The sequence below is a fragment of the Trachemys scripta genome, chromosome 15, assembly GCF_013100865.1.
Source record: "Trachemys scripta elegans isolate TJP31775 chromosome 15, CAS_Tse_1.0, whole genome shotgun sequence".
Classification (NCBI taxonomy): Eukaryota; Metazoa; Chordata; order Testudines; family Emydidae; genus Trachemys; species Trachemys scripta.
Window position 1 is genome coordinate 16,049,988 of NC_048312.1, and position 17,951 is coordinate 16,067,938.

Genomic DNA, 17,951 nt, shown 5'->3' on the forward strand with positions numbered 1-17,951 from the left:
CTCCCCCCCCCCCTTACCTGCTTCAGGCTTCTCGCGAATTAAATGTTCGCAGGAAGCAGGGGAGGGGGCGGAGACTTTGGGAGGGGGCGGAGTTGGGGCGTGGGCGTGGGCGGGGCAGGGGCGGGGCCCCGGGGAGTGTCCTCCATTTGGAGGCACAAAATATGGTAACCCTACTGTAGTTGCCACAATGTTGTTATGCAATTATGGCTAAAAAGGAGTCATAACAATCTCTCTCTATCAAGCAATGGTCTACACTGAAAGAGTTTGGAAACTCCTGGACTAGTTAATCCACAAGAAGTTATTGCTTCCAATGCTGTACTGGTTAAAATAGCCAAGTCTAAATAGCGATCTACCTCTAAGCTACTATTAAAAGGTTTTATGTAAATTTTTATTTGTGCGGTTGCTTGCACTTCCATGGGCTGGGCTTGAACCCCGTGGATAGGGCTAATTGGGAGAGTTAAAGGACAAAATAGACTTTGCAACTGAAATCTAGTCTCTTTCTGAAGTTTCTACAGTTTATTTATCCAAGGTGTTTTTCAGCAACTCTAAGCATGTGAAAAAAGTCAAACATATTAATAACTATCATTTTCACAAATCATCAAGAGGACAAGGAAAAAAAGACCTCATCCCTACTAAGACCCTCTCACCCAAAATTTGTTTACCACGGTAGTATTAGACTGGATTCCCCCCCCACACACACAATTCCAAGCACCAAGTATTTGATAATATAAGAAAAATCACAAGTATTGACAGTTTCTTCCTGAAAACATGAGGGATTCTCCTTCAGTAATTAGAACAGCACTTTGTAATGCTGAAGGAGAAAACAAAACAAAACATACAACCAAACAAAACACTGTCCTGTGTTCAGGGCTGGAAAAATCCAATTCCCCATGACAAATCCCAATCAGAGCCAAGTCATCAGTTTCTGCAGAATTTAAGTTTTCATTGACAGCCTTCCAAATGTGAAACAAATTTAAGAGGATTCTGTGTTGTCTTATGAAGTCGGCAAACTAATGGCTTCAATTTGCCATTTTGCTACTGCTTCGCTTAAATGAACCAATGTTGAAATTTCACATCTACTATTCAGAGGCTTGTGTACAGCAGTAAAATTGTCAAGAATGTCAGCTTCATGATGCTGCTCAGGAAATTTATGAGCAACACCAGAGGCAGCACTAAAAGTTACTCACAGGTAAGGAAAGCCTCACAAAATGGAGACTAGGGAGGGGATTGAGTAACAGAGACCTGCTTTGTTTTGTATCAACCAGGAGACTCTGGTCAAAGGAATAAAGCTGCCAACTTTGTCATTTTTGGCAGCTGAAGCAGATTTGGGGTGAACTTCAAAATGTATCAGAACTGATATGAAAGAAGATCAGAGGTCTCCTTTTCCCCCCACCAAGCAGGCTCTAAAGACAATACTGTGGTAGAAATCCCAGCAGCCAAGGCTCGGAGAGATCTGCATTTCCCATAAGGTATTGATGCTGGAGCTTGCTAGAGAGAACCCTCCACCCTCTTTATCACTTTTTGACTACTAGGTAGTTACTACAAATTTCAAGCCTTTAAACTAAAATCTTCCATCTGAATGGGAAATTGATACTACCACTATGTAGTCAGCATTCACATATCCTCTGCCTTTTGGCATCTAATGCTTTTTAAATTAAGATATTTTATATCAGAAGGTCAAGTTAATTTATACCTCAAGTTCTTCACTGTCTTTGGGCTTTTCCTCAGAGGTCTGTTTAACAAAGTCAGGAATGAGGATTTCCAGTGTAGCTCGGGCTGTGGGAAACAATTTAATGTCTTGGTTACATTTACTATATACAAAGATATAGTTATGACAAGGAAACATCACTTCTTTCTAGAACAGAGGTCCTCAAAGTGTGGGGCATGCCCCCCTAGAGTACGCAGAGGACCATGGGATGCGGGGAGTGGCAGGGCCCAGGCTAGCCCCCACAGGGATGGGAAGGAAGCGCCACCCATCCCATCCCATCCCTTCCCCACCCCCAGCACTGCCCCGGTCCTGCCTCCAGCCGCGTACCTGGCTCCCGCCCCTGCACCCTGGCTGTGGCTCTGCCCCCAGCCTCAGTCCCAGTCCCACTCCCAGCCTTGGCCCCTTTACCCTTGTCCGCATCCCCTCCTCCACCCCCGAGCCACGGCCCTGGCCCCAAGGGGCTGCAGACAGGTGTAAGGGGGGGGAGGCACAACCCTCAAAAGTTTGGGGGCTGCTGTTCTAGAATGAAAGATTCTCAGAGCTGCAGTTAACAGATAAGTAAACTGCTTTCTACGTTGGAATGAGGCTTGGTGGAATTGGATTTTTTTTAGAATAATTTCAATATAGATAATATGAATGTTTATTTTTAAAGCGTTTTTCCCATTTTTATCAATTTAAAAGTCCACAGTTGTTAGTAATTATAGAGAGCTCTGTCATTAAATAATTGTCTGTAGACATACAGATTCAAAGAGTTAAAGCTTTATAATCGTTAACAGACGAATTGTCAACATCACATCCAAAGATACAAAGTAAATATCCTTAAATCAAACTCTAAGAAGTTCTCAAGCAGCATTTTCTTAACTTTCTAAATGTAAATTTTTTTTCCCCATCGATGGAAATTTTCTTAGTTGGTTTGTGCATGTACAGTGAAATTGACATTTACCAATAAAAATCTAATCCTTCCAAGCCTCTATGTGGCATACAATTTATTAATTTATAAGTACAGTCTCTCTGAACATTGACTTATTTAAGGAAGTGTATTTAAGCTTACTGACTGAGTCAACATTGAAAGGCATCACTATTAAGCTGTACACTCACCCCTGAACAATTGCTGCTGGCAAAAGCCTGAGTCACAAGATTAAACACTTTCAAAAGTGCTTAAGTTCTATTTTCAACAGTGACATAGAAGACCAAGTTCCACTGACAGTCAACAGGACTAAGGCCAGGTCTACACTTAAAAGATTTTGCCAGCTATGATGGTTAGAAGTGTGATGCTTTTACGATAGCAATGCCAGAAAAGGCCCAAGTACAGGTGCAGTGATACCAGCAAAAAGTGCTTTTGCAAGTATAGCTTATTTCATTTGCCAAACCAGTCTAAGCTATATTAACAAAAGCATATTTTGCTCGTATAACTGCATCTGCATTAGGAGGATTTGTTGGTATAGCTCTAAAGTTGGTATGGCTTCAAAGTGTAGCCAAGACCTTAGGTTCCTAAATCACTTAGGCACTCTTTAAAATATACCTTGTCTTTATGCTGAGCCCTTAAGCCAGAGTTTGAAAGCAGCAGGCCTCCAAAACATTCAAATCTAGGGATGGGTACAAAGTTCTAAGGTATCCATGCCCCAGAGCATGCAGAGATTTATTACTGAACAGAGTCAACATCTTAAACAACTGAAAGCAAATAAGGAGCAAATGGTATTATTCCAGTTTCCAAAGACTAAGTTCCATATGGCTTACACTACCAAGCAAGACTGCTTTTATTACCAAGTAAAAAGATCAAAATGACCAGAGAATTTCATAGAAGGCCAAGAATTGGTTAATTATATTTTACCTTTCACATTTATATATTCACCCTTTATGATCTTAAATCTCATGAAATCTTATGGCTTTTCTAGAAATAGAGAATTACTTCATATCTGCAGATTAAAGATCCAAGATTAGTATTTATGTTAGTGTCTGACATTTATCCAGGGTTTCTAAATCCCACAGTTAGTTGCTTGAGACAGGATTCACTGTAAATTTAATAGTGTTCCCCAGATCAACTGTTAACCATTTTCTACCAAAAAATATACACATACACATCTCTCAATAGAGTATTGAAAAAAGCTTAATTTAATCCTACTCATTGCTGTTAACCAATCATCTCCAAAGCAGAGGTACAAGCAGGCAAGCATAGCAATTCAATGGCTGGTACTTAGGAAGTATGTATGTTACCAGCTTTATTCTTGGCGAGTTTTTTGCTGCTTGCAGTTCCTGCCCCATAAGTCACTCCATCAATAATCACTGAGGCTCCAAAAGGCTCACTTGGGTTCTCTTAATGTGGGAAAGAAAAGCTTTTCAAAATTCCAATCTTTTAAATATAAACACACATTAAAAACATACACTAAAAATAAAACCATCAAGAATATGAGAATGCCCCATACTTGGGTATTTGTTTTCTCCTTCATCTGAACCTCAAGAGATCTGAAAAATAACTGTTCTTCTTTGCAGGGGTTCTCAAACTGTGGGTCGTGACCCCATTTTAATGAGGTGGCCAAGACTGGCTTAGACTCGCTGTGGCTCAGGGCCAAAGCCCAAGCCCCATCGCCCGGGGCCAAAGCCGAAACCCTTGGGCTTTGACTTTGCCCCCCTCTTCCCCACCAGGGGCAGTGAGGCTTGCGCTATGGTCCCCCTACCTGGGGTGGTGGGGCTTGGGCAAGCTCAGGCTTCGCTCCCACCCTGGTCACATAGTAATTTTTGTTGTCAGAAGGAGGTCACCGTGCAATGAAGTCTGAGAATCCCTGCTCTAGAGAATAGCAATCACTGCTCACCCATTTATATACAAAACATATGAATCTTTTTTCAGAAGGGACATCTCAACCATGAAATCATCACTATCTCATGTACTTGTTCAAAATTAAAGTATTGTAATTGTATTACACTGTGAGCAATTTTTTTTTTGGAATTTCTGTCAACATTAAGGTTTTAATTCCAGATGTTTTGGAGTCACTTACAGAGTGTTCTAACACAAAAACTAAGCATTTTATAGTGAAGCATAGTATCAAAGTGCTTTTTGAAGATCTAGAGCTCCCACATTGTAAAACATAATTACACTTTTCTATTTGTTACCTGGATGCTGAATATCAGATCTTAAATTTTATAATCTGATACTGCAATATAAATCCAATAGGATTAACACAATGGGTGAGAGAAGAAAAGGGTCTTATTTCAACAAACATGATCTAGCAGCTGAATGGCTTGTTTATGTGCCCACCACACAGCTGGAAGGGCATGAGTTCTTTCTCCAATATACATGTGATGAAATGGATAAAAGCAGAGGAGAGGAAGTTATGTATGCTTTTGGGTAAGGCTGACTGGAGTGTGGCTGGATGAAGCAAGGAAGATATCTGCAGAAGAGGTAGATGGTTTTGGTATAATAAATTGTGATCTGGCTAAAAAATTGCTGTGTAGATGTTTGGGCTTTGGCTGGAGCCCAAATATCTACACAACAATTTTTCAGCCCACAGCCTGAGCTCCACGAATGTGAGTCAGTTGACCCAGGCCAGCCACAGTGGTTCCGCAGGTCTTTTATCCCTGTACAGATGCACCTTAAGAAGCATTTCCTAATTAAAACATCTACATTAACTTTAGTATAAAGCCATTTTGGAAACAATTTGTTTATTTTTTAAAAAGTATTCTTTTAACACTAGTCAGTTCAATAATAGTGCATGACATGCTATTCAATTACCAGCAAATCAAATCTTCTGGGTACTAAGTGACGTGAGTAAAATAATCAAACTCTACCCTTATGACTAATAGTGTCAGACAGTAAAAGTTATCATTACCACATTTCAATGGGGCTTCCTTTTAGATGAAAGTCAAATTAATAAATTACCTAAATCAGTTTTCATTTCAGAGTATTTTTCCAGCTCAGAGGTACATAGTAACACTGCTTTTGTAGTGCGCATATACCTGGGTAAGGGAGAGGTAAAAGGAGGCAGAAGATTATGCTACTTTTGTTGTACAAACTAGAATTTGGCCTACAGTATACTCTGAAGATGCTCAGTAGGAAAGTCTCCAATTCTTGCTGCTTTTCAGAATACCCAAGCATTAACATAAGTATCACTGAACAAAAGTATTGTGCTGAAGTTAGAATTCATGCAGACTTACCACATTCAAAGAAATTGTAAACAGGGCGGACCTTTAGGACTCGCTGCATATATTCATGCAGTATGCAAACTTCAGACTTCCCATTGGGATTAATAACAAACTCTGGGAAAATAAAGTCATTTAATTTAATTAATTTCAGGCTTTTGAAAAACGGTCTACAAAAAAAACCCCCAACTGCAAGCTGAGATTAAAAATGCCCTGCTTATCAATCATTTATTCAAATGCATGAATCTAAATATTAGGATAAATGCAGTTTACTCAAACATGGATTACTAAAACCCCGGAGTCCATTTTTAAAGGCTTTTAAAACAATTACTAAGAAAATAAATCTCAGAGCAAGTTCTGAGAAGACAGAAAAAAATACAATAATTATTGTAACATGCCCTATTAAATACTCACTTTTCTGCAACCACTGAGGTTTCCTGACATCCAAATCATAGAACCACAGAAATGTAAGGTTGGTAGGGACCTTGAGAAGTCATCAAGTCCAGCCCCCTGCGCTGTGGCAGGACCAAGTAAACCTAGACTATCCTTGAAAGGGGTTTGCCCAATTTGTTTTTAAAAGCTTTCAATGATGGGGACTCCACAATGTCCTCTAGAAACCTATTCCATAGCTTAACTAGTCTTATAAAGTTTTTCCTAATATCTAACCTAAATCTCTCTTGCTGCAGATTAAGCCCATTACTTTTTGTCCTACCTTCAGTGAACTTGGAGAACAACTGATCACGGTCCTCTTTATAAACAGCCCTTAACATATTGGAAGACTTATGTCGCCCCTCAGTCATCTCTTCTCAACACTAAACATGCAGTTTTTTCAACCTTTCCTCATAGGTTTTCTAAACCTTTTATCATTTTTATCCTCTGGACTCCTTCCAATCTGTCCACATCCTTCCTAAATTGTGGTGCCCATAATTGGACACAACACTCCAGCTGAGGCCTCACCAGAGCAGAGTGGGACAATTACCTCTTGTTTCTTCCATACAACACTCCTGTTAATACATCCCAGAATCAGATTAGCCTTTTTGCAGCTGCATCACACTGACGACTCATTCAGTTTGTGGTCCACTATAACCCCCAGATCCTTTTCAGCAGTACTACCACCTAGATGGTTATAGTCCCCATTTTGTAATTGTGCATTTGATTTTTCCTTCCTATCAGACCTAACACCTCAAACGACCACAGAAAAGTTATCTTCTCATAGCAACATAAAATGGGTTATGTATGAATCCATTCCTTTCCCTGGTGGCCGTAGGCTTCAAATCCAACTCACAAAGGTTGAAAGAGCTTGTCCTACCCCGGAGAAATGTGCCTGCAAGATCTGCCAGGTCCATCTGGACAGCTGCACTTATTCCCATGGGAAGAAGCAGAATATTTCTCCACATTGGAGAGAATTGTTTGCTGGATACGAAAGACAAAATACACTATCCCTGAACTATCCTAGAAAAGGAGATCACATTTGATTCTAGCCCCCCAAAAGACTTTTGTTTGTTAATCATCCCCTGAAACAAAGGAACTGCTTCATTTATACCCACTGAAGCGAACTGCTTTAGTGTCACCACCATGAAGGGACTGTTTGTTTAATCATTCTAGAGCTAGATAAACTGTATTTTACTAGAAAACAATGATAGTATTACAATAAATAAAAGGCAGAAGGAACTAAGACAACCATCTACAGAAAGTCTGAGCAATAAAGAAATCCTGTTAACCTGACAAGCATGGTGCCCTGGTATTTTTTTGGGATGTGAAGCCTGCCAAATTAAGATTTCAAGATGATGACAGAGCACCACAATGGCCAAGGATTCTGAGACTAATCAAATTAGAATTTAGAAGGACTGGATCCAACTCTTAAAGGGATACGCAAGTTGATTTTTTAAAAACTAATTACAGAAAGTTCAAATTTCTCATAAAGTGTGTACACACACAGGCTTGTTGTTTCTTTCTTTTTTTTTTAAAATGTTTTCTCTGCTCCCCTGCTGTTTGTAATATTTTTTTCAGCAAGTTGAAAGTAGGTGGACCCAAAAAGCAATAAGTACACACACTCAGGCCAGTCCTCCACATCTGCTTTAAGTGCATAGGCCTGCCTTATGCCTATTCAGTTTCAGCTTTGCTGCGGCAATTACTAGTAAACACCCTTTTTCAGGTTCTTAGAAGACCATGCACAAGCTCTACATGCTGTCACCACACTAATGCAAGAGATGTTCGGATATAACTAACTAGACAAAGTGCTGTCAAATACACAAAGCAAACAGTTTTCTCTTGATGGGAGAAAGGAATGATGACTGGAACACTGCTCTGGACCACGGAGTCAAAATGGGCACTTGGGGGGTACTGGGCGAGGGCTTGTGGACTGGCCAAACCTCAGCTCCAACTACTTCCTCCTATGGGATCTATGTCCCTATCTGGGGTAGTCCTGCTGTCTCGGGGGACGGAAAGGCTGCCTAAATGCACTGTGGACAATACTGCTGTTGCTGACCACCAACATAATGGCCCCTCTGCACTGCCGGCATGTACACCCCCAAAGATCATAGGAAGCAACAGAGGGTCCTGTGGCACCTTTAAGACTAACAGAAGTATTGGGAGCATAAGCTTTCGTGGGTAAGAACCTCACTTCTTCAGATGCCAAAGATCATAGGGTAGCCCAGGAGTCCTTGAAGGAGTGCAGCGTCTCATCAGTCTTGTCCGTAAACAGTGCTTGACATCAAAGGGCAAATCCTCTATGTCCTACTGCACTTTGGGAGCAATACCCAAATTCTGCAGTCAGAAAACCCTTCTCATGGTCATTGCCAAGACCATCACTGTGGCGGAGTATCCTTGATGTCCTTGCGTGGACTGCAACAAAAAGTCTTAGCCACCAAGCACCCTTCAGTGACAAATGCCTGAAATTCTGCTCTTGAGGCTTCAGGCAGCTGGTCTGCAAACTTAAGTCATAGCTATGCAGTTCACAAAATTGTACTTTAACAGCAATACCTGCTGGTTAGCAATTCACATCTGCAAGGAAAAGGAAGTGTAAATCTTCCTGCCCTTAAGTCCATTTGTTTAGAGTCCTTTTCCTTGGGAGCAGATTTAAACCTGCCTTGTTCACCATGGTTTTGACCAGTGAATCTGAGGCTAGATGGAGTGAAAACTCTCAAATCCCTGCACCAGAACGAAGTAGTGCTTCTCCATGTGCTTTACCACAGGTGGTACTGAAGTTAATATGCTCTAGAGAACCTTAACAATGTGTTCCTTGAGCCGGCTAATAGGAAGGGCAACTCTCCCGGGGCAGTCAGCTGCAGGATATCCACTAACTTGCGGGTGTTCTCCGCTTAGATACCTAGAGAAGCAGCAATAGACTGCAAAAAGTACTGGTACACTTTGAAATAACGAAGAGGAGGAAGAGACAGGCACCACAGATTCGTCCAGGGATGAAGATGAAGTGGTTAACTGTGCTGGATCCTGCTCTAGGACCGAAGGGCCTGGACAGAATGATGCTGGAGGCTCCCCAGTGCCTGTGGTAGATCAAGTCAATGCCACAGATCTGGTCAGCGATTTCACCTTTGAGCAAAATGAGGAGTGGCACCTCCTCTTCCCATGGAGGCTACTGGTATGGATAGGCCATTGGTGGCCTGTAGGCGCAAGGCCAGGGACCCCCAACCTGATAGTGAGAAGAACGCTGATCCTGGTACCCACAGCACTCCATGAACAGCCCCTGGATGCCAAAGAGTCCTAGGCTTCAGGGGATAAAGGTGGAGCAAGCCATGCGGGTGCGAGCAACTGGTCTGACTAGTGAGTCCATAGCCCAGAATGAGGAGGAAGCTGGCACTGATGGTGGAAATGGTACCAGAGGCACCAAGTACGCCTTCATTGTTTCTGGTGCTGGAAGCGATGTTGACCCTGAAGACAGTAGCCATGCCAAAGTAACTGATAGTGCTGAAGTGCAAGGTGGTGACTGCTGCCAGGGTAACATTGACGGTGCCAGTTACAGGAGTGCCAAAGACATTCCTAGTGCTGGGAAGGTCCCTTGCACCAAGCCCAGCACCAGCCTCACTTCCACTGTCTGTAAAAGAGAAACCTCGACATACAGTGTTGACAGACTCAGAGGTTCAGCTGCCTGCCCAGTCAATGGGACTATTAAAGGCGTACAATGAAGGCATACCTGTTAAAGTTGTGGACCAAGGGCTAGGTTGGGACAAAGGCAGAGAAAGTCTGTGGCTGCCTGAGACACTGCTGATGCAGAAACAGTTGGTGCTAGTGACTTCGTCTGTACCAGACGCAACAGATGCCCTGGGGCTGGAAACAGAGTCAATGCTATGGGGGTCTCTGATCTCCTTGCATGGTACTGGGGTGTGGTTGATGGTACCTGCTCCAACCCATGCATTGGCATTCACCCTGTGCTGATCTGCGCTCCTTCTGGAGCACGCAGAGGAGTCTCCATGCAACTGGGAGCTGCCTAAGGTCAGTCTTATGCAATCTTTACCTCAGCACACTCAACACTCAACAATGACTCCTGTGTCTCTTTGGAGGGGTGCCAGCTCACGGACATGAGCAGCAGCACTCTCAGAAAGTGAAGGCAACCTCTGATCTGACAAGGGCCTCACCACCGAAGCAGGCCAAATGGCCTGTTTGAGCTGTTGCTGCTTCAGACAAAAGATACCTCACCACCTGTGGCAGTTTGGTCAACGAGCTGCAAGTTGAACACCGCTCCTTGACAGGGGCTTCGCCTAGGTACAGCAAGCATCATGTGTGGGAATTGTTGTTGGGGATCACCCCCCAAACCCGATGGACAATGTTTAAACTCTGGAGAAGGCATCACCAGCGAAATACTTAATTAGTATAGTTTAGTTTGATTTAGCATTAGCTGTAATTTAACTATATACAACTAGAAAAGTCACTAAAATAGAGGGATTGTGAGGCAAAAGCCATACAGAGCTCAGACTGCAGCCATGGGTGGTAAGAAGGAACTCTTACCTCTACGGGTACTGCTAGACAAAACTATTAAATCATATTAAGGCAACAGTTAACATCTCTTCCACTAATATTTTATGTATACGTTTGGCCCATCCTTACTTCTCTTGAATTATTTCTGGCAAGCAGAGTACAAATTAGCTTTTTTTTTTTTTTTTTTTTTTTTTTTTTAAGAGTTTTTTTTAAAAAGTTTCAGAAATGCATCATATGCTATTTCTCTCCTGATGAATAAAAACAGATGCTGAAAACATGGCATCATCTGGCTATAACTAGAATATTCTACAAATTTCAGCACTGCCACAGCACTTATGACCTGAAATAAGGTTAGAAGTCAATCAAAATCCTCCCTTGTAGAATTCTGTTTCACTTTAATTGCAAGTGCAGGAGTTGCAGGCAACAGAAAAGAACTTGGAAAAGATCATCCTTTTACAAGGAGATCCCGAGTTATTTCCCCGATAGCACAAGAAAAGGCTTCACCACCTGTTAAGTCCAGAGCAACCAGTATAAATGAAATCAGAGCATATCCTACAATCTTTCCTGCATGGAAAACTCTGCTTGACTTAGGACAGCAGGCTCATTAGTCTTTATTGTGTTGTAGGATTCCCAGTTTCTGCAGCCAAAGTGCTTAATGCGTTTTTGGATGCTGTCAGAAAAGTATGTACCATCTATGATTAAGTTCAATAAGGCTGAAAGAACCATTCTTTAGAACTTTCTGCTCAGTATGACGCAAATTGAAATTGCAAAATAAATATCATTACATTGTATAGCATAAGAGCAGTGGAAAAGGAATGACTGAGCAAAAAGATAAAAGGTCTTAAGGATGACTTACAAACACCCTACTACCTGTAGCTGGTGATTTTTAAACAAACCTGCTTAAAAAAAAAATCCTCGTCATTAACTGATTCAGAACAGATGCTGTGAAGATGACATTTCATTAACGATTCCCAACATAAGCAAAAATGTGTACCTTCTACGCAATGTTTTCTATAGTAAATGTGTGTTTTGACAATATTTTTTCCATGACCACAGGAGGTACAAAAACAGAACCAAGACTATAAACTTCCAATACTTCCTAAAATCATGGAACCCTATAGAAAATCAAACACTTTAATACTGGAACATAACAAATTTCAAAAATTCTAACTCCAACTAGATGAAACTTACCTTTCTTTGTAGGTGCATCTTGCACAGACAAGGTAATGAGTTTCTGATTGGCTGGCAGAATAGGCCGTTCAGACTCCGCCTGCTTCCGCTTCATTTCACGGTTGAACTGTCGTCTCTCAGCCCAGGTTCTGAATTTTTTTACGGTAACTTGTTCAAAATCAAAACGTTTTTCAAGGTAGTGTCTAAAATCCTCAAGGTCTATGAAAAATAATCAAATCCAGTTATTCCTATACTTCCCCATGCAAGAGACCCGCCTGTGGACTCTCAAGGACAAGATTAATTGCATGTACAATCACTCATTCCTTTTATTACATGTGCAACTGTTGTACCTTTGCCAAAAAAAGACTAACCCTCCACTGTGTCCAACACTTAATATTTTATATATTATTAAATATATTTTATATATTTTCAATGAAAGTGCAGTTTTGTTGGTTCCCAAGACTTTACAAAACTTTCTCAAAACAATTTCTATACTTGTTCCTATCATATTTATTCAATCTATTTTTAATGTAAAAACAATTTTCAACTTAGTCCTCCTTTAAAAACAAAGTTTTACAAATCCTCATCCATGATTAGGCACAATCAGGCAAGCAGGTCTTAAACAAAGAAATGCCTGTTTACCTCAATTTACATATAAGTAGTAAGCAAGGTCCTTGAGATAGCAAGAGAGAGAAGGCAAACCTGCAGTTTAGCAAACAGCAGCATGAAACCTCTTCCACAACAAGACCCCATATCTCCATCTCCATAGCTGGTAGGAACTTTATCTAGGGGTAACCCTCAGGAAAATGCATTTCAAAGGGTGACAGCTATAAAAGGAAAGGGCAAGCACACCACATTCTCTCCCCCTATCCATCTCTCTCTTTTCCACCCAAGACTACAAAAGAAACAGCCTATGGACTTTTGGAGCAGATCCTGACCTGAAAACTTGGTCAGCAGTGTTACTGGGAACCTGTAGTAAGAATTTTACCTTGAACCAATCTAGTTTAAGTTTAGAAAGTGTTTTATCTTTCTCTCTCTTGTAACCATTTTTGACTTTAATGCCTTATACCTGTACTCATTTAAAATCTCTCTTTGTAGTTAAACTTGTTTTATCCTTTAAACAAAACTAATCACGTGTTGTGAACTGTACGGGAATCTCCATTTATGGTGACAAGCTGCTGTATAATGATCCCCTTAGAGAGGAAATGAACCCAATAGATCTGGACTGTCCTGCAATTAGTAACCATGACTGCTAGAAGCCATGTGGCTGGTGTTTTTGGACAGGCTGCTAGGGTCAGAGTTGCTGGACTAGGACTGCGTCTATAACACAGACGCTCGGGGTGTAAACCTGCATGCTCTTTGTGAGGAGCCCAGGTTGGGAGCTACAGCAGCAAAGCATTGAGAGACACCCCAGGTTGCAGGGCCAGGGATGACAGCCCCTCGCTGGTCTGGATCGCACCCCAGAATGTCATAATATGTACCTCAGTTTACTCCTATGATATTATACTAACTACATGGAGTTAGTTCAAAAGGAAGCTGTTAGGGAGAACCAGCAGAAAACAAAACAACGACAAAGGTAAGATTCCTCCAGAGAATACTAATGGTCCTTAAGAGAAGTAGGAGGGACGATGGGGAGGGGACTATTAATGGGAAATGCTTACCATTCTGGCTCCTGCCAGAATAACAGGATTGAATTTTCTCCAGGCCACACCCTAGGGACACTAAACTGTTAAAAACCCCTTGCTACAGAGGAAGGACTGGAGCACCTTTGGAAGAGAGACTGACAGAGAAATGCAGAAAAGGCAGCAACTCAGTCTATTTCTCCCATCCCAGAATTAATAATACCACCATCACCTAGGTTTTATAGCATTTTTCATTAGTATTTCTTAAAGTACTTTACAAAGGAAGTCAGTATCATTAACCTAATTTTTACAGAGGCACAAAGAGGTGAAGTGAGTTGCCCAAGGTTACCAGTGCCAGAGCCAGGAACATGCCCCGAGCCCCAGTCCAGCGTTTTAACCCCTGGCTGAGTGGAACTTACCAAAAAATTTCAAGGAAAGGAAAAAATTTTAAGACAGACATTTGTTGTGCAGGCTTTTTGTTCTTTCAACCCATTTCTCTTCTTGTTATATTCCTCTGAATGAATAAACAGTATGTTTTGATAGATTAAAATGACTCGAGTTCTGACTGTGGTCACAGGCCCCTGGCGAGACACTTTCTTGCAGTGCCAAATACAGTTGGGCCAGTCACGTTTACACAGATGAGAAATAGGGAGACTGTAATCCAGAGATCCAGTCCAAGAGTGGCTGAACCACAGTATTCCACCTTTGAGAGGTGCAGGAAGCCAAGCTTGCAACCTGAGGGGGGCTGTCGAAAGGGTCTGCAAAGGGTTCTAAAATGGAGTTCACCATGTAACTGTAAAAGCAAGCCTTTTTATTTTATTCTCAGCTGATGCCCTGGACGTTTTTAAGATACAACCACCACCTTCATCCACAATCTCTATACTATTGCAGCATAGAGGTTCTCTCTACACTTCAGCTTCCTTTGTCTGTCGGCTGGGCAGCCACTTCATTTAGCACAAACTACATCAGCACTATGTACTTCTTACCAGGAAGCATCAATAAAATGGCAGCTCACTGAAAGACCATCAGAACAGTTCACAACATTGAAAATACTAAACAGGTATTTCTTAAAGATACTTTGGGCAAACGGCGAGTTTAAGTTGATGTATTCTTATTTAGTTAGTACACTATTCCATATTAGAAATAATCTGCATTTTCCCCATAGTTCTGCACTAAACTTAAGTTTTCAAACAAGTATAAAAAGGAACCCATTTTAACTTGTTGCTTAAGAAATTTACAGAGCCTATCGTAGGCTATGTCTACACTAGCACTTTTGTCGGTCATGGGTGTGAAGGAAAAAAAAAAAATATCCCCTGGACAGCACTACGTTGGCGGGAAACACTCTCCCACAGACATAACTATTGTCGCTCGTTGGTAGTGGTTTAATTATGCCGGTGGGAGATCTCTCCCACTGGCATAGAGCAGCTACATGGGAAACCTTACAGCAGTGCAGTTGCAGCAGTACAACTGTGCCACTGTGAGATCTCTAGTGTAGACATAGCCTCCTCCCCTAGGCTAACACCCCTGAATGACAAAATGCTGATGAAGTTCCAGTGTAGACAAAGCCTCAGTCCATTCACTAAAACATCTTGAATAATTACACTACTTTAATGAGGCTCTATTTCAGGGGCGGCCAACCTGAGCCTGAGGAGCCAGAATTTACCAATGTACATTGCCAAAGAGCCACAGTAATACGTCAGCAGCCCCCCCATGAGCTCCCCCTACCCCCAGTGCCTCCCGCCCACCAGCAGCCGACCAATCGGAGCTGCGGGGGTGGTGGTTGGGGCAGAGGCAGCATGCACAGGCCCCTGGCTACCCCTAAGCATAGGAGCCGGAGTGGGGACATGCTGCTGCTTCTGGGAGCCTCAGCATGCATGCACAGAGCGGCCTCAGACTCTGCTCCCTGGCTGGAGCATGAGAGCAGGGCAAGCCCCAGACCCCGTTCCCCAGCAGGAGCTCGAGGGCCAGTTTAAACCCTGTTTAAGGTGTTCATTTTAATCTATAAACATGAAACAATTTAAAACCTGGTTACTTGAGCACAGCCCCTCCTCCTGTATGGGATACTGTTGCAGTTGCAATTAGTGGAAGCAACAGAGTTCCCATCCCCTCAAGATGCATTAAAAAAGGGTGTCATTGGAAAGCTCCTAGCAGGGTGTTTTCTAATGATGAATTCCAAATATGGTTTCCTGCTTGCTCTGTCAGAACATGAATTGTTAGCTTTCCAGTAACACTGAACAACCCATATTTCACTTCCTGGATTTTAGAGGAGGGGCTGACTGCTGGAACATGTACAGAGGATAGTAAAGGCTTATTGTGGATATTGCTTTTGTTTGGAAATATTATCTATGATTCCACAATTCTATGATGGCTTATATGGTCAATCTATTTAATCTTTACACATAAAAAGTCTTGTAGTCTAAAGCCAAGGGTAAGCTTCAAATTTAAAAAAGACAATGCAGACCACTGGTAGCCTTTCAACCACAGCAGTATTTCTGAGAAACAGCAATATACATTAATTAACCCACCAAGGTAAATCACTGACAGAGCGCATAATGAGGCTTGATTGGAAGTTGGCAGGGAAGGGATTCAGACCTGTCTTCATAGATACAAAAACTATTTCAGCTATGGGTGTAATTTTCTGTTTTGTAAAAAAAAAAAAAAAAAATGGTAAAGCGATAGATCCACTAGTAGGCATGCAATTATACTGGTATAGCTTACTCCTCTGAATATACATGAATAAACTATACCAGTTTAACTGCATGCTATGCTTCAAGAAAACAGGTTGCAAACCAGTATAGTTAAATCAGTAATTAAAGTGTGTGTAGACAATTCCTCAGATGGGTATGGGAATAATACTTTACAAAAGGATGACCCAAGTGGTGGTAGTATTTATTTATTCTATAATTTAAAGTCTCCTCTAAATAGCATTTTATGCATTTAAGGACAAGTTTACAGTACTATATTCTGATAATTCTCAAATTTCTATAGCTAAAAGATCCTTTCATGTTGATCCTCAGTAATCCTCAAAAATACTCCACAGTTATATACCTCCATTCACTGAGGATCACATTGCTTTACTGAAGTGGGTATATATCCCCCCACACACACTTTTGCAGATGAGGAACTGAAGCAGAGAGAAATGTGATGACTTGCCCAAGGTCAAGCAGTGAATCGGGAATAAAATCTAGGGATCTTGACTGCCAATCACCTCCTCTAAACAAGTAGTAGGCATGGCTTTCAGCACTTACCTACAGATTCATCTTTACACACTTCAACTTTGGCCTTAACTTGTCCTAAGGCTCCTGGTGCTGCATCACCCCCTGAAGGCTCTCTCTCATCTAAAGGCCCAGAATCAGCAGCAGTGGAGTCCGGCTCCTCTGTTTGGCAGTCCAGTTCCGAAGACTTGTCTATGTGCTTTATAGGCGATACTTCCCCATTTGGGGTTATGTCATTGTTTTGTTCCCTTTCCTCATTGTCCTTCATTTTCTTGTAATGCAGACAGGGAATGCTACTCAAGGGAGGATCATGTTTCTGTAAGTATAATTATACAAGAATTTATAAGTTTAGGGACCATGAAATTACAAAAAGACAAATCTAGTCAGTTTTAAGATGCGTTAGAAGTAGTTGTGATACTAGAAATCTGCACTAACCGTCTCTGAATCCGCCCAACATTTTTAAAGTCACATTTTCTTATTTTTAAGTGCTCCTCTCCCCCGTTGTCCTATGGGGAATGCAAGCAAGTAAAAAAAGGGTAACTAAGGGAAAGGAGAAATAATTAAACTGACTACAAAGTGCTGTCAAATGAACAAACAGTTGCAGGCAGTGTAGTTGTAATCGGGTTAGTCCCAGAATATTAGATACACAAGGTGGTTGAAGTACTATCTGAAATTCAGAGTTGATGAATGCACATTAGAAAACATAATCCCAATTATTATAAAATATATATAATTATGGGTCAAATTAGCTGTTGCTACTCAAGAAAGATCTTGGAGTCATTGTGGATAGTTCTCTGAAAACATCCACTCAATGTGCTGTGGCAGTCAAAAAAAACAACATATTGGGAGTCTTTAGGAAAGGGATAGATAAGACAGAGAATACCATATTGCCTCAATATAAATCCATGGTATGCCCACATCTTGAATACTGCATGCAGATGTGGTTGCCCCATCTCAAAAAAGATATATTGGAAGTGGAAAAGGGCAACAAAAAATGATTAGAGGTAAGGAACAGCTTCCATACAAGGAAAGATAATATATGGAGATTCTTATCTCATAGAACTGGAAGGGACCCTGAAAGGTCATCAAGTCCAGCCCCCTGCCTTCACTAGCAGGATCAAGTACTGATTTTGCCCCAGCTGCCTAAGTGGCCCCCTCAAGGATTGAACT

General features: G+C 41.5%; 1 protein-coding gene across 2 annotated transcripts in view; it reads right to left on the reverse strand.

Moving 5' to 3' along the window:
• Positions 1–17,951, reverse strand: part of DGCR8 (DGCR8 microprocessor complex subunit) — a 42,844-nt gene that overhangs the window by 9,280 nt on the left and 15,613 nt on the right. For both annotated transcript variants that reach the window (XM_034790610.1, XM_034790609.1), the window contains exons 5-9: positions 16,815–17,097; positions 11,966–12,163; positions 5,858–5,959; positions 3,923–4,021; positions 1,694–1,776 (exon numbers count right to left, since the gene is read on the reverse strand). In XM_034790610.1, coding sequence (XP_034646501.1) covers positions 1,694–1,776; positions 3,923–4,021; positions 5,858–5,959; positions 11,966–12,163; positions 16,815–17,097 — 765 coding nt within the window. The remainder of the gene's footprint in view (positions 1–1,693; positions 1,777–3,922; positions 4,022–5,857; positions 5,960–11,965; positions 12,164–16,814; positions 17,098–17,951) is intronic.